At 45.3% G+C, this 12,967-nt stretch overlaps 1 protein-coding gene across 3 annotated transcripts in view; it reads left to right on the top strand.

The window, feature by feature from the left end:
- LOC141085522 (transient receptor potential cation channel subfamily M member 4-like) overlaps positions 1-12,967 on the top strand; it is a 174,660-nt gene that overhangs the window by 77,930 nt on the left and 83,763 nt on the right. For all 3 annotated transcript variants that reach the window (XM_073570942.1, XM_073570943.1, XM_073570944.1), the window contains exons 5-9: positions 1,625-1,791; positions 2,377-2,554; positions 3,214-3,278; positions 6,512-6,694; positions 6,971-7,070. In XM_073570942.1, coding sequence (XP_073427043.1) covers positions 1,625-1,791; positions 2,377-2,554; positions 3,214-3,278; positions 6,512-6,694; positions 6,971-7,070 — 693 coding nt within the window. The remainder of the gene's footprint in view (positions 1-1,624; positions 1,792-2,376; positions 2,555-3,213; positions 3,279-6,511; positions 6,695-6,970; positions 7,071-12,967) is intronic.

Here is a 12,967-nt window from a genome sequence, read left to right as displayed (position 1 = left end):
CAGCTTATTTTTGGAGGACTTTTCTAACTAATGTAGACAGCTCCTTTTATGAAGGCCATATTTCTGTCCCTCTTCTGCATTTACCAATAAGTCCTCCCACGTGCACCAACCTGCCCTTCTGCCACGTGTGCCAACCTGCCCTGCTGCCACGTGCGCACCAACCTGCCCTTCTGCCACGTGCGTACCAACCCCCCCCTTTGACTTGCAGGTCTCTTCCCGTTCACTTTCATCGATCACTTCCCAATTCTCATCCTTCAGATCTTTCCCCCTGTACACTCACTGCTACCATCATCTTTCATTTCCACTATAAGACTATGTGCCCACGGTGCGTGTTAAAACGCAAACCAAAAACCGGACTCCTTCCCAGAAATCGCGCGGTTTTTTCCGCGCGATTTCACTGCGATTTTCGTGTGCGATAGTCAAGCACTTTCCAAGCGATTTGAAGCATCGCTTGGAAAGTGATTGACAGGTTGGTCACACTCGTCAAACATAGTGTTTGACAAGTGTGACCAGGTTTTTACTATTGAGGCTGCCTATGCGGCTTCAATAGTAAAAGATAAAATGTTAAAATGCTAAAAAAAATTAAAAAATCGGTGTATATTTACCTTCCGGCGTCCCGCGCTGCATTCCCGGGCCACAGCGTTCCCAGTAATGCCTTGCAAGACCTGTGATGACGTAGTCTCGCATTGCTATAGCGATCTCGCGAGACCACGTCATCACTGGACCATGCCGCAAGGCATTACTGGGAACGCTGAGGCCCGGGAATGCAGCGCGGGACGCCGGATGGTAAATATACCCCGATTTCATTTTTTTTTTTACAGGGGTATGGTACCCAGGGCCTGGAGGACAGTCTCCTCTCCTCCACACCGTGGGTACCAACCGCACATGAGACGCTTAACTTCCCGCATGGTGGGCATAGCCACATGCGGGAAGTAAGCGATTCTCATGCATTCCTATGGGTGCGGAATCGCGGCAATTCTTTGCGATTCTGCACAAAAGAATGAGCATGCTGCGATTTTTTTTTTTTTTTTTTTTTTTTTTTTTTTTTTTTTTTTTTTTCCGCGATGCGATTCCGCCGCAGAAAAAAGCGCAGCATTAGCACAGCATGTGCGGAATGCCATAGGAATGCATGGGGGGCGTTCTGTACATGATTTTTAAACGTTTTCGCGCCGAAAATCGTGGCAAAAAAAAGCTTAAAAATCGCTACGTGGGCACACAGCCTTACTCTCCCTGTTTTCAGTATTCTCATAGTTCCCGGCAAGGAATGTAATTTTGCTTTTTATTTCCCCATAAGTTGACCTAAGCATACGCAGTGATAATCTTTGGCCCATCCTACCGATAAGGTCTCTTTACCCTTGCATGGTGTAGTATCTGTTTGCACTTGACCTGAAGTGTCTATATTACTTCCTTATCTTAGCATTGTTGCAGACACTTATTTAACTTGAAATTATTTCATATATACCTCAATGGGACATTTATATCGTATCCATGGATTTGTTCTTTAAGCTCAATACAGATAAATGGGACAGTTGATGACATTTGCCAGGTGTGAATATAACCTTTACATACAAACTTTCTTAAAGCAAGAAAAAAAAGGGAGAATAATCTCATGCCGTCATGACAGGTGCTTGGATAATGACCAGTGGAATGCAAGTCGGCATTGGAAAGTATGTTGGTGAAGCCGTCAGAGACCATGCCACTGCTAGCTCCAATTCTAGGACTAAAGTGGTGGCAATGGGCATTGCACCATGGGGAATTGTACATAACCGCCAAAGCCTGGTGAACCCTAAGGTGAGATTTTCTTGGTTGACAGCGATGTGCTTTGTTAGAGCAAAGATCATCCTAGGCCGGTTACACATTTGCGGTTGAGTCCGCAGCGTTTCATGCGCCTACATCCGCATGCGTCCTGCGTACCTATCTTTAACATGGGGTACGTAGGGACATGCGTTTGTATGCGTTCACGTACGGTTGCGTCGTTTTGTATGTGGCGAGGCGCGACGAATGCATCGTGTTGCAATTTTTGCAGTGTCAAATATCCGTATGCGAATGACGTGCGTAAAAAAACGCATTACTGGCTATGGTAACGCAAGTGCACGCAACGACATGCTTATGCAAGAATTTACATAAGACACGCCCATCGGGCATGGCTTTTGTAAATTCAAAATTTGCCGGTAAAATGGCATTTGCCTATCATCCACAACCGCAAACACATGCATGATTTTTTTTTTTTTTTATGCATTTTTGCTTGCGGTTGCGGACTATACGCTGCAGACTCAACCGCAAATGTGAACCTAGCCTAATAAGACTCTGACTTTCAGCCATGTATCTCTTGGAGATCGTTCATTGACTCATGGTTGACTTAATTTTTTTTTATAGGGATCTTCTCCTGCAAAATACTTTATGGAGGGCGTGGACGGACCGACATATTCTTTGGACAACAATTATTCAGTGTTCCTTTTAGCAGATGATGGAACCAATGAACAAATGGGAGGAGAAACCAGCTTCAGATTTAAGCTTGAGGAGCACATATCTCGACAGAAAACTGGAGTGGGAGGTAAGAAAACTTTCATTGAAAACCATAGAGCTTCATGAACTTATTTTAACTTGGCCTCTATTAGTAACACAAAGGTAGTCATCTGACAACTAAACTTTTTTTTAGAAAAACAGTGATGTCTTTGAAACAATAAAAAGGGGACAACAATGGTGAATCCAGCAGAGGTCTATCTGGTGATCTGTGCCGGGACAACAAACAAGTATTCCCTTCAGTCACTTAACTGCTGAGCATGTGATTGACTGCAGCAGTCAGAAGACTGTCATGGTGCATCATAAAAGGCAAACCCAATGGTGTCCCGCTCAAGTACCTCCAGTCAGATAAACTTTTTAAAAAATTATACATATATACAGTATGTGTGTATGTATGTACCTTACTTTTTTATTGTTTTATTCAACTTTTTCCCATGAGATCATGGTGCATCCAGTTTTGAGCCCAATATTAATTATTTTGTGGTTATCAACAATCCACCATGTGGATCTCCTTGTGGAAGCTGCAGTAATGACCATATATTCGTATTAAGCCAAGTCTTTGAGGAGACTATGACTTTTAGAATTTTTCTTGATAGAAGTTTTTATTCATAGTTATTTAATTGTGTAGGTTTGACTTTACTTCTAGTTTCCATGTATTTTAGTGCTTGACAACTGTGTTTTATCGTCTAGGCAAAGGAAGCATTGAAATCCCTGTTCTGTGCATGCTTATTGCCGGAGAGTCCAAGATGTTGGAAGTAAGAATCTATTAAATTACTTAGTTGGTTTTTACAGTAAACAGGAAGGAACAAATATAAAATAGCACTTTTTTTTCTAGACTCTTTCTTGATTTGATACATTGGACGGTAGGGCTGTCCTTTAATCAACATTCTGCAGTTCTTCCTAAACATTTTCTTGTCCTACTGAGGATTCTTCCATTCTTTTTATTCTCCTTCCACTTATTTTTTTTTTCTTCATCACATTTTCTAATTCTTTTTCCTCTTCTTTTTTTTTTTCTCTATCACCTTTTCTTCCTCTACTTTTTTTCTTCATCTAATTTTCCTACTCTACTTTCTTCATCTTTTCTTCTTTTTTTTTTCTCCCTCCTTCATTCCTTTCTCTTCCTTCCTTCCTTTCTTTCTTCTCTTCTCTTCTCTTCCTTCCTTCTACTCCCACCTTCCTTCCTTTCGTCTTCTCCCACCTTCCTTCCTTTCGTCTTCTCCCACCTTCCTTCCTTTCGTCTTCTCCCACCTTCCTTCCTTTCGTCTTCTCCCACCTTCCTTCCTTTCGTCTTCTCCCACCTTCCTTCCTTTCGTCTTCTCCCACCTTCCTTCCTTTCGTCTTCTCCCACCTTCCTTCCTTTCGTCTTCTCCCACCTTCCTTCCTTTCTGCTTCTCCCACCTTCCTTCCTTTCGTCTTCTCCCACCTTCCTTCCTTTCGTCTTCTCCCACCTTCCTTCCTTTCGTCTTCTCCCACCTTCCTTCCTTTCGTCTTCTCCCACCTTCCTTCCTTTCGTCTTCTCCCACCTTCCTTCCTTTCGTCTTCTCCCACCTTCCTTCCTTTCGTCTTCTCCCACCTTCCTTCCTTTCGTCTTCTCCCACCTTCCTTCCTTTCTTCTTCTCCCACCTTCCTTCCTTTCTTCTTCTCCCACCTTCCTTCCTTTCTTCTTCTCCCACCTTCCTTCCTTTCGTCTTCTCCCACCTTCCTTTCTTCTTCTCCCACCTTCCTTCCTTTCTTCTTCTCCCACCTTCCTTCCTTTCTTCTTCTCCCACCTTCCTTCCTTTCTTCTTCTCCCACCTTCCTTCCTTCCTCTCCCACCTTCCTTCCTTCCTCTCCCACCTTCCTTCCTTCCTCTCCCACCTTCCTTCCTTCCTCTCCCACCTTCCTTCCTTCCTCTCCCACCTTCCTTCCTTCCTTCCTCTCCCACCTTCCTTCCTTCCTTCCTCTCCCACCTTCCTTTCTTCTTCTCCCACCTTCCTTCCTTTCTTCTTCTCCCACCTTCCTTCCTTTCGTCTTCTCCCACCTTCCTTCCTTTCGTCTTCTCCCACCTTCCTTCCTTTCGTCTTCTCCCACCTTCCTTCCTTTCTTCTTCTCCCACCTTCCTTCCTTTCTTCTTCTCCCACCTTCCTTCCTTTCTTCTTCTCCCACCTTCCTTCCTTTCGTCTTCTCCCACCTTCCTTTCTTCTTCTCCCACCTTCCTTCCTTTCTTCTTCTCCCACCTTCCTTCCTTTCTTCTTCTCCCACCTTCCTTCCTTTCTTCTTCTCCCACCTTCCTTCCTTCCTCTCCCACCTTCCTTCCTTCCTCTCCCACCTTCCTTCCTTCCTCTCCCACCTTCCTTCCTTCCTCTCCCACCTTCCTTCCTTCCTCTCCCACCTTCCTTCCTTCCTTCCTCTCCCACCTTCCTTCCTTCCTTCCTCTCCCACCTTCCTTTCTTCTTCTCCCACCTTCCTTCCTTTCTTCTTCTCCCACCTTCCTTCCTTTCTTCTTCTCCCACCTTCCTTCCTTTCTTCTTCTCCCACCTTCCTTCCTTCCTTCTCCCACCTTCCTTCCTTCCTTCTCCCACCTTCCTTCCTTCCTTCTCCCACCTTCCTTCCTTTCTTCTTCTCCCACCTTCCTTCCTTTCTTCTTCTCCCACCTTCCTTCCTTTCTTCTTCTCCCACCTTCCTTCCTTTCTTCTTCTCCCACCTTCCTTCCTTTCTTCTTCTCCCACCTTCCTTCCTTTCTTCTTCTCCCACCTTCCTCCCTTTCTTCTTCTCCCACCTTCCTTCCTTTCTTCTTCTCCCACCTTCCTTCCTTTCTTCTTCTCCCACCTTCCTTCCTTTCTTCTTCTCCCACCTTCCTTCCTTTCTTCTTCTCCCACCTTCCTTTCTACTTCTCCCACCTTCCTTTCTACTTCTCCTTCCTTCCTTTCTTCTTCTCCTTCCTTCCTTCCTTTCTTTCTTCTTCTCCCTCCTTCCTTCCCACCTTCCTTCCTTTCTTCTTCTCCTTCCTTCCTTCCTTTCTTCTTCTCCTTCCTTCCTTCCTTTCTTCTTCTCCTTCCTTCCTTCCTTTCTTCTTCTCCTTCCTTCCTTTCTTCTTCTCCTTCCTTCCTTCCTTTCTTTCTTCTTCTCCCTCCTTCCTTCCTTTCTTTCTTCTTCTCCCTCCTTCCTTCCCACCTTCCTTCCTTTCTTCTTCTCCTTCCTTCCTTCCTTCCTTCTTCTCCTTCCTTCCTTCCTTTCTTCTTCTCCTTCCTTCCTTCCTTTCTTCTTCTCCTTCCTTCCTTTCTCCTTCTCCCACCTTCCTTCCTTCCTTCTCCCACCTTCCTTCCTTCCTTCTCCCACCTTCCTTCCTTTCTACTTCTCCCACCTTCCTTCCTTTCTACTTCTCCCACCTTCCTTCCTTTCTACTTCTCCCACCTTCCTTCCTTTCTACTTCTCCCACCTTCCTTCCTTTCTTCTTCTCCCACCTTCCTTCCTTTCTTCTTCTCCCACCTTCCTTCCTTTCTTCTTCTCCCACCTTCCTTCCTTTCTTCTTCTCCCACCTTCCTTCCTTTCTTCTTCTCCCACCTTCCTTCCTTTCTTTCTTCTTCTCCCACCTTCCTTCCTTTCTTTCTTCTTCTCCCTCCTTCCTTCCTTCCTTCCTTCCTTCCGGTTCAAATTACTTATTTTCCCTCTTTCTTTATCTAATTTTCCTAGTTCTACTTTCTTCACATTTCTCATCTTTCTCCCTATTCTTCTCCTTCACTCTTTTCGTCTTCACTACCATCTTAATTTATCTCTCCTTTTTCTTCTGCTACATTTTCCTCTGGGTTACATAGGCTGAAAAAACTCAGGTCCATCATGTTCAACCTTTCACGACCCTTTATACCTATTGCTAGATTATTCATAACCCACTATTCTTCTTTTGATCCGTCTTTCTCTTCATCCAGTTTCTTCCTAACTCCCAATTACATCTTCAGTTTTAGTTTCTAAAAGTCTTTTATATGGCTTTTGCCTCTATTTTTTTTACTAGAGGGTTTACGATGCCACAATGACCCCTATCCCATGTCTTCTTGTGATGGGTTCTGGTGGAGTTGCCGACTGTCTGGCTGAAATTATAGAAGAGTCACTTACATTGGAATCTATGCGAAGTCTGATAGAAGAGAAATTAAAGCAACACTTCCCAAAGGAAGACTTGACAAAAATGATAGGAAAGGTCAGTAGCAATATTTGTCGTTATTTATTTGTATTTATTTTTTGAAGTTAATTTTATTATTAATCACATTTAAAGATGGTGTCTGTCCCCTTTCAGGAAAATCTTGCCTACTGATGAATTTTTTTTTTAATTTATTTATTTTTTAAGAACTGAGTTTTCTGAAAAGGAGCAACCTCTTTAAGGACAACTGCAGTCCTTAATGGGATGTTAATATGCATTAAAGGGCTGATATATAAATAATGGTGTGGCTGACTAAAATTTTTGTTTGAAATTTAGATTGAAAAAATTGTGAAAAATCGAGATCTGGTCACAGTTTATTCCAACGCTGACGGGACCGAGGATTTTGAGACTGTGATTTTAAAAGCTCTAGTAAAAGGTAAATGTTATTTTATGGGAATGTTTGGCAAAATTGCATAAAATTCAAATAGAATATGCATGTTATTGTATAATATACATATGTGTGTGTATGTATATATGTATGTGTATGTATATGTGTATGTGTATGTATATGTATATGTGTATATATATATATATATATATATATATATATATATATATATATATATATATATATATATATATATAGTGTGTATGTATAAGTTTTGCTGATCGAAACCCGACCATAGCGTGAGGTCGGCCGTTAGGTCACCGACCCGCGCGCCAAAGTCGCGTTACCCACAATGCTTTCAACGCCTTTTCTAATCCAATCATCAAGGACGCACACTGTGGGCAGCACGATTACATAGGCAGTGGCCACCACCATCTTAGAGAAGGGCATTGCCGTGATTGGCTGGCTTTGTGTGGCGTTACAGTGCCTATAAAAGGCCATGACCGCCATCTTACTTCTGCCGATCTTAGCATAGGGAGAGGTTGCTGCTGCTCGTTCTCAATAGGGAGAGTGTTTAGGCAGGCCAAAAAAAAAATTGCTGATAGCGAATGTCAATGTACAACACAACTGTATAGTGTGCAGTGACAGGGGAGGATATATTTGTGTGCAGCAGCTCTGTTGGTTATTAGGCTGTCTTATAAGGCTCCCTGATAGCTGCATTGCTGTTTGCACACTGCTGTGCAGAGTGCTTTTTTTAAAAGCAAAAATATTTTTATTCCTTTTTTCTGCACAGTTACCAATCCTTCATTTTTTCACACTTTTTTGTGCAGCAGCCCTGTTGTTGATTAGGCTGTCTTACAGGCTCCATGATAGCTGCATTGCTGTTTGCACACTGCTGTGCAGAGTGCTTTTTTAAAAGCAAAAATCCTTTTATTCCTTTTTTTTCTGCACCGTAGATTCTAAGCGTACATTTTTTCACACACCGTATAGAGGTGTACGCTCCTCTCACACTACCGTGTACCGGCTGGTATCACGGACAAATACATGCTATATGTGTGTGACTCCGTAAAAAAATACACGGAGATTAACATTTTTCCATACATACACCGTATAGAGGTGTCTGATTATCAAACAGTATCGGATATCTGGTGTTCTTATTACGGTCACATCTACACAGAGTCAGCGTGTGTGTGACACTCCATAAATACATATACGGACATTTCCATTTCTCTATACACCGTATTGAGCTGTCCGATTCTCAAACAGTATCGGATATCTGGTGTTCTTATTTCGGTCACATCTACACAGTCAAGTGTGTGTCTGTGAGACTCTGTAAATACATATACGGACATTTCCATTTCTACATACACCGTATTGAGCTGTCCGATTCTCAAACAGTATTGGATATCTGGTGTTCTTATTACGGTCACATCTACACAGAGTCAGCGTGTGTGTGTGTGACATTCCGTAAATACATATACGGAGATTGACAGTTTCACCAACAACGTATACAGCTGTACACCTCTGATACAGTACCTTATATCTGCTTGTTGGATTACAGTGAAATACATACTGGGTGAGCGTCTGTGACTCTCAAAATATATATGGAGATTTCACTTCTTACATACACCTTACACAGCTGTATGCTACTCATACTGTACCATTTCTCTGCTGGTATTTTTGGTACATTTTCCCAAACATGAGGAAGTCTTGTGGAAGTGGACGTGGGCGGGGGCACGCAGCTGGTACTGATGGTGGTGGTGTATCGGCTGGTTCTGGCAAAAGCACAATAGCAGCTAAGGCAGGAGGTGTTGAGCCTGTGTCATCATCTGGCCTAAGAAGGCCTTTTAAGGTTCCCTTTTCTGGGAGTAGGTAAACTGCTTTTAAAGCCAGAGCATCAGGAACAGGTCTTGGCTTACATTGCCAAAACAGCCTCCAGCTCTATTGCCTCCTCTTCTGAAGTTTCAAAAACTGCAAGCACTGAGTCGACAGTGCAGGCCTCTGGTCAGGAACAACACCTTTCGTTGTGTCCTTCACCCACACCAAAAGTGAAGGATGCTGCAGCACACATACTAAAGATTATTCCATGGAGCTCTTTTCACATACCATTCCTGGGTTATCAAATCCTGAATTCCTCAGTCCAAGATGAATCTGACATGGAGTGCACTGATGCACAGCCACTGCTAGATGAATCTGCTGGTACATTCACCCACAGCACTACATTGCCCTCGCAGTCTACTGAGCCCGAATCAGACCCTGATGAAACTCGGATGCCCCTTACTGCATACTATACCACCTTACACGGTGACACAGAGGAAGGTGCAGATGACATTGAAGATGAGGTCATGGATGACCCAGTTGTTGACCCGGATTGGCATCCATTGGGGGAAGTGGGTACTGGTGACAATAGGTCAGAACAGGAGAAGGATCTGCAGCAGGCATCGTCATCGCAGTAGCGGTTATCCGGCAGGCCCGTAGCAGTCAAAAAACTTGGCAAGAAAACTAAGAGTTGCAGGACAGCTTGGCCAGACAGTCAAATTAGCACAGTGTGCAAGCACTGAAAATTTGTACCATAGTAGGAAGAGTACAGTGTGGCGCTTTTTTGAACAAATCCTTTGCGTCATCAGTATGATTATCTGTAAGAAGTGCCGAAAGACCTTTAGCATAGGGAAAAATCTAAGAAATTTGAATACCAGTTGCATGCTTGGACATTTAACCAACATGCACTTGCAAGCGTGGACGGACTACAAAGGCTTAGGTGGCACATGTGCACCTGCTCCGACTGAAGTTAGCCGGCAACGCTCCATCGCTTCCACCACTGTAAGGCCACCGCTAAGCACACCACCATCAAGAAATGTTGAGGTGTTGTCGCTAGGCCAAACCAGTCAGGCAATCACAATATTTTCATGAGGAAACACTGAATCTAGGCCATCAACACCCTCACCATCACCAACCCCTTCTCAGTCCGTCATGTCCAATGCTAGTTCCCCCATATGCAGCTCTCAAGTCCAGCTCACCCTACCAGAAACTCTGAGTAGGACAAGAAATTACTCATCCTCTCATCCACGTACACTGGCTTTGAACGCCTACATTGCCAAACTGATCTCATTAGAGATGATGCCCTTCTGTTTGGTAGAAAGCGAAGCTTTCTGAGAGCACATGACCTACGCTGGCCCACACTATGACCTACCCAGTGGGCACTTCTTTTCTCGAAAAGCCATCCCTGCCCTCCACCGGCATGTGAAAGGCCGCATTGTCCATGCACTAAAACAATCAGTGAGTGGAAAGGTGCACCTCACAACAGATGCATGGACCAGTAGGCATGGCCAGGGCTGTTACGTGTACATCACTGCGCACTGGGTTAATGTGGTGGATGCAGGCTCCACAGTGGACAGCGGCGGTGGAACAGTGATGCCTAGCCCTCGGTATTGGAAACAGTTGGCTCTAGGCGTTCGACCCTCCTCCTCCAGAAGCGAAAGCTCGTCGACAGAGCGCAGTCGCACGAGCACTCCATCCACATCTGTCAGTGTTGCACACGAGGTGTCCCACTATCGAACAGCTAGTGGTAAGTGGCAGCAGGCTGTTTTAAAAATGATGTCTTTGAGCGACAGTGGACACACCGCGGAGGTACTCGACAAACTGAGTTATGGCTGGGCAGTCTACATCTTGAGCCAGGCAAGGTAGTCGGTGATAATGGGTTGAATTTTGTGGCAGCCATAGCCCTTTCAAAACTCACACATACCTTGCCTGGCTCACACCTTGAACCTGGTGGTGCACTGCTTCCTCAATAATTATCCAGCGTTAACAGCCTTGCTCCATAAGGTGCGAAGACTGTGCTCGCACATCCGTCGCTCAAACGTCCACTCCAGTCGTATGCAGAAGCTACAGCGATCACTCAACCTCACAAGCACCGCCTAATCATAGACGTTGCAACAAGGTGGAACTCCACCCTGCACATGGTTGAGAGGCTGTGCGAACAGAGGCAGGCTGTAATGCATTTGTGGGAGGATACACGGGCAGGCAGTTTGAGGGCAGACATGGAATTGTCGGTTGTGCAGTGGTCAAAGCTCAAAGACCTCTGTAAAGTCCTTCAGTGGAGGAATGCACACGGCTGGTAAGCGCAGACGATGCCATCATAAGCATGAGCATACCACTTATGCGTCTGCTCATGCAAACTTTGACGCACATCAAGGATCAGGCATCTGCAGCTGAGGAGCAACAAGAGGAGGAGGGAAGCCTTAATGACAGTCAGCCATTGTCTGGTCAGGGAACTGTCGTGGACGAGGTGGAGGAAAAAGGAAGATGAGGGGGATGATTATTTTGGGGAGGAGGATGCTTCTCAGGGGGCAAGAGAACATGTGGGCGTGCCAAGGTCAGGTACAGGGTTTGTGCGTGACTGGAGGGATGTGGATTTGCCAGAAAGTGCTCCTCCACCCACCACTGGCAGTGCAGCATTGACACCTGGAACATTGGCCCACATGTGTGACTATGCCTTGCGGATCCTAAAAAGGGACCCCCGCATTGCCAAAATGATGAGAGATGACGACTACTGGTTGGCCAGCATCCTTGATCCACGCTATAAAGGCAAATTACACAACATCATGCCACAGGAGAACCTAGAGCTAATATTGGCTAACAAACAAGCAACTCTGGTAAACAGGTTGTTTGAGGCATTCCCAGCACACAGCAGCGGAGCTGGTTCTCCCACGAGCCGTAGTGGGCAAAATGGAAGACGTGTTTGTGGTGCACACAGCCGAACTGGCTTTGGAGACAGGGGTTTCCTGACCATGTTGTGGTTTGATTTCTCAAGTCCCGCGCACACGACCGCTAATACAGAATCGATTGCAAGTGACAGGAGACAGCAGTTTTCAACTATGGTTACAAACTACTTCTCCTATATCGATGTTCTCCCTCACAGTTTGATTATTGGGCCTCAAAACTGGACACTGCCTGAATTGGCACAATATGCTTACAGAAGCTTGCTTGCCCTGCTGCTAGTGTGTTATCTGAAAGAGTCTTCAGTGCTGCTGGATCAATCCTGACAGAAAAAAGGACCCGTCTGTCGACCCAAAATGTTGATGATCTAACCTTCATTAAAATGAACCATGCATGGGTTTCAAAAGATTTTGTCCCACCCTCCCCTGATAACACATAGGTTGCCAGAAAATAGGCTTGCTTTTGTCCTCCTCTTCCTGACTTCTCCAATTCCTCCACTTGCAGCAGCTGAAAGTCCAGCCTACACATCAACATATGCCATTTTTTAAACCACCCAAAATGGGCTGCCCCCCCACCCCAGGCTCGGGGTGAACACCTGCCGCACCCGGGCGAGTGCTGTTGACCTGAACAGGTGTGTGGCCCCACCCTTGGGCGACGGGACTGGCACAGGGCCTCTCATAGTACAATAAAGTGTCTCTAATGGTGGGGGGCCCACTCGCCGTCAGACACACTGGCGTACTATGAGGGGCCCTGTGCCAGTACCGGCGCCCATGAGTGGGTCCCCCCTGCTTGCTCAGGGACACAGCACTTGCAATACTTACCTCTCCCTGCTCCACCGCTGTGTAGTCTGGCCAGTTAAATCCGTCACCGGGACAGCCACTGCAAATTTGGTGTACTGATCGATGATGGTTAAGATGTAGCTATGTCCTGTCCTGCTGGCCTCTACCTTCAGATTACCAATGGCTACCATTTGTAATGGACATCAACTCCCAATCGGATGCAGTGGTGCTTTATGATCACCTTTCACATTTTTCATAGTCACAGACGTGACATTCCAGCCACCATTTTTCAATGTCTCCTCTCATAGCAATCCAATAGAATCCCCTACGGCCTGTGGCTTGTGTGTTTTGCACTCCAAAGTGACCAGACAGATCATGATAGGCAGTGAGGACCATGTCTACAGCTCTCTCTGTGATCACAATTTGATGGAGACGAGTTACGGTGATGGG

Source organism: Dendrobates tinctorius, unplaced genomic scaffold (assembly GCF_039654945.1).
Source record: "Dendrobates tinctorius isolate UK_male_01 unplaced genomic scaffold, ASM3965494v1 ptg000028l, whole genome shotgun sequence".
NCBI lineage: Eukaryota > Metazoa > Chordata > Amphibia > Anura > Dendrobatidae > Dendrobates > Dendrobates tinctorius.
This window is presented reverse-complemented; position numbering and strand designations above follow the sequence as displayed.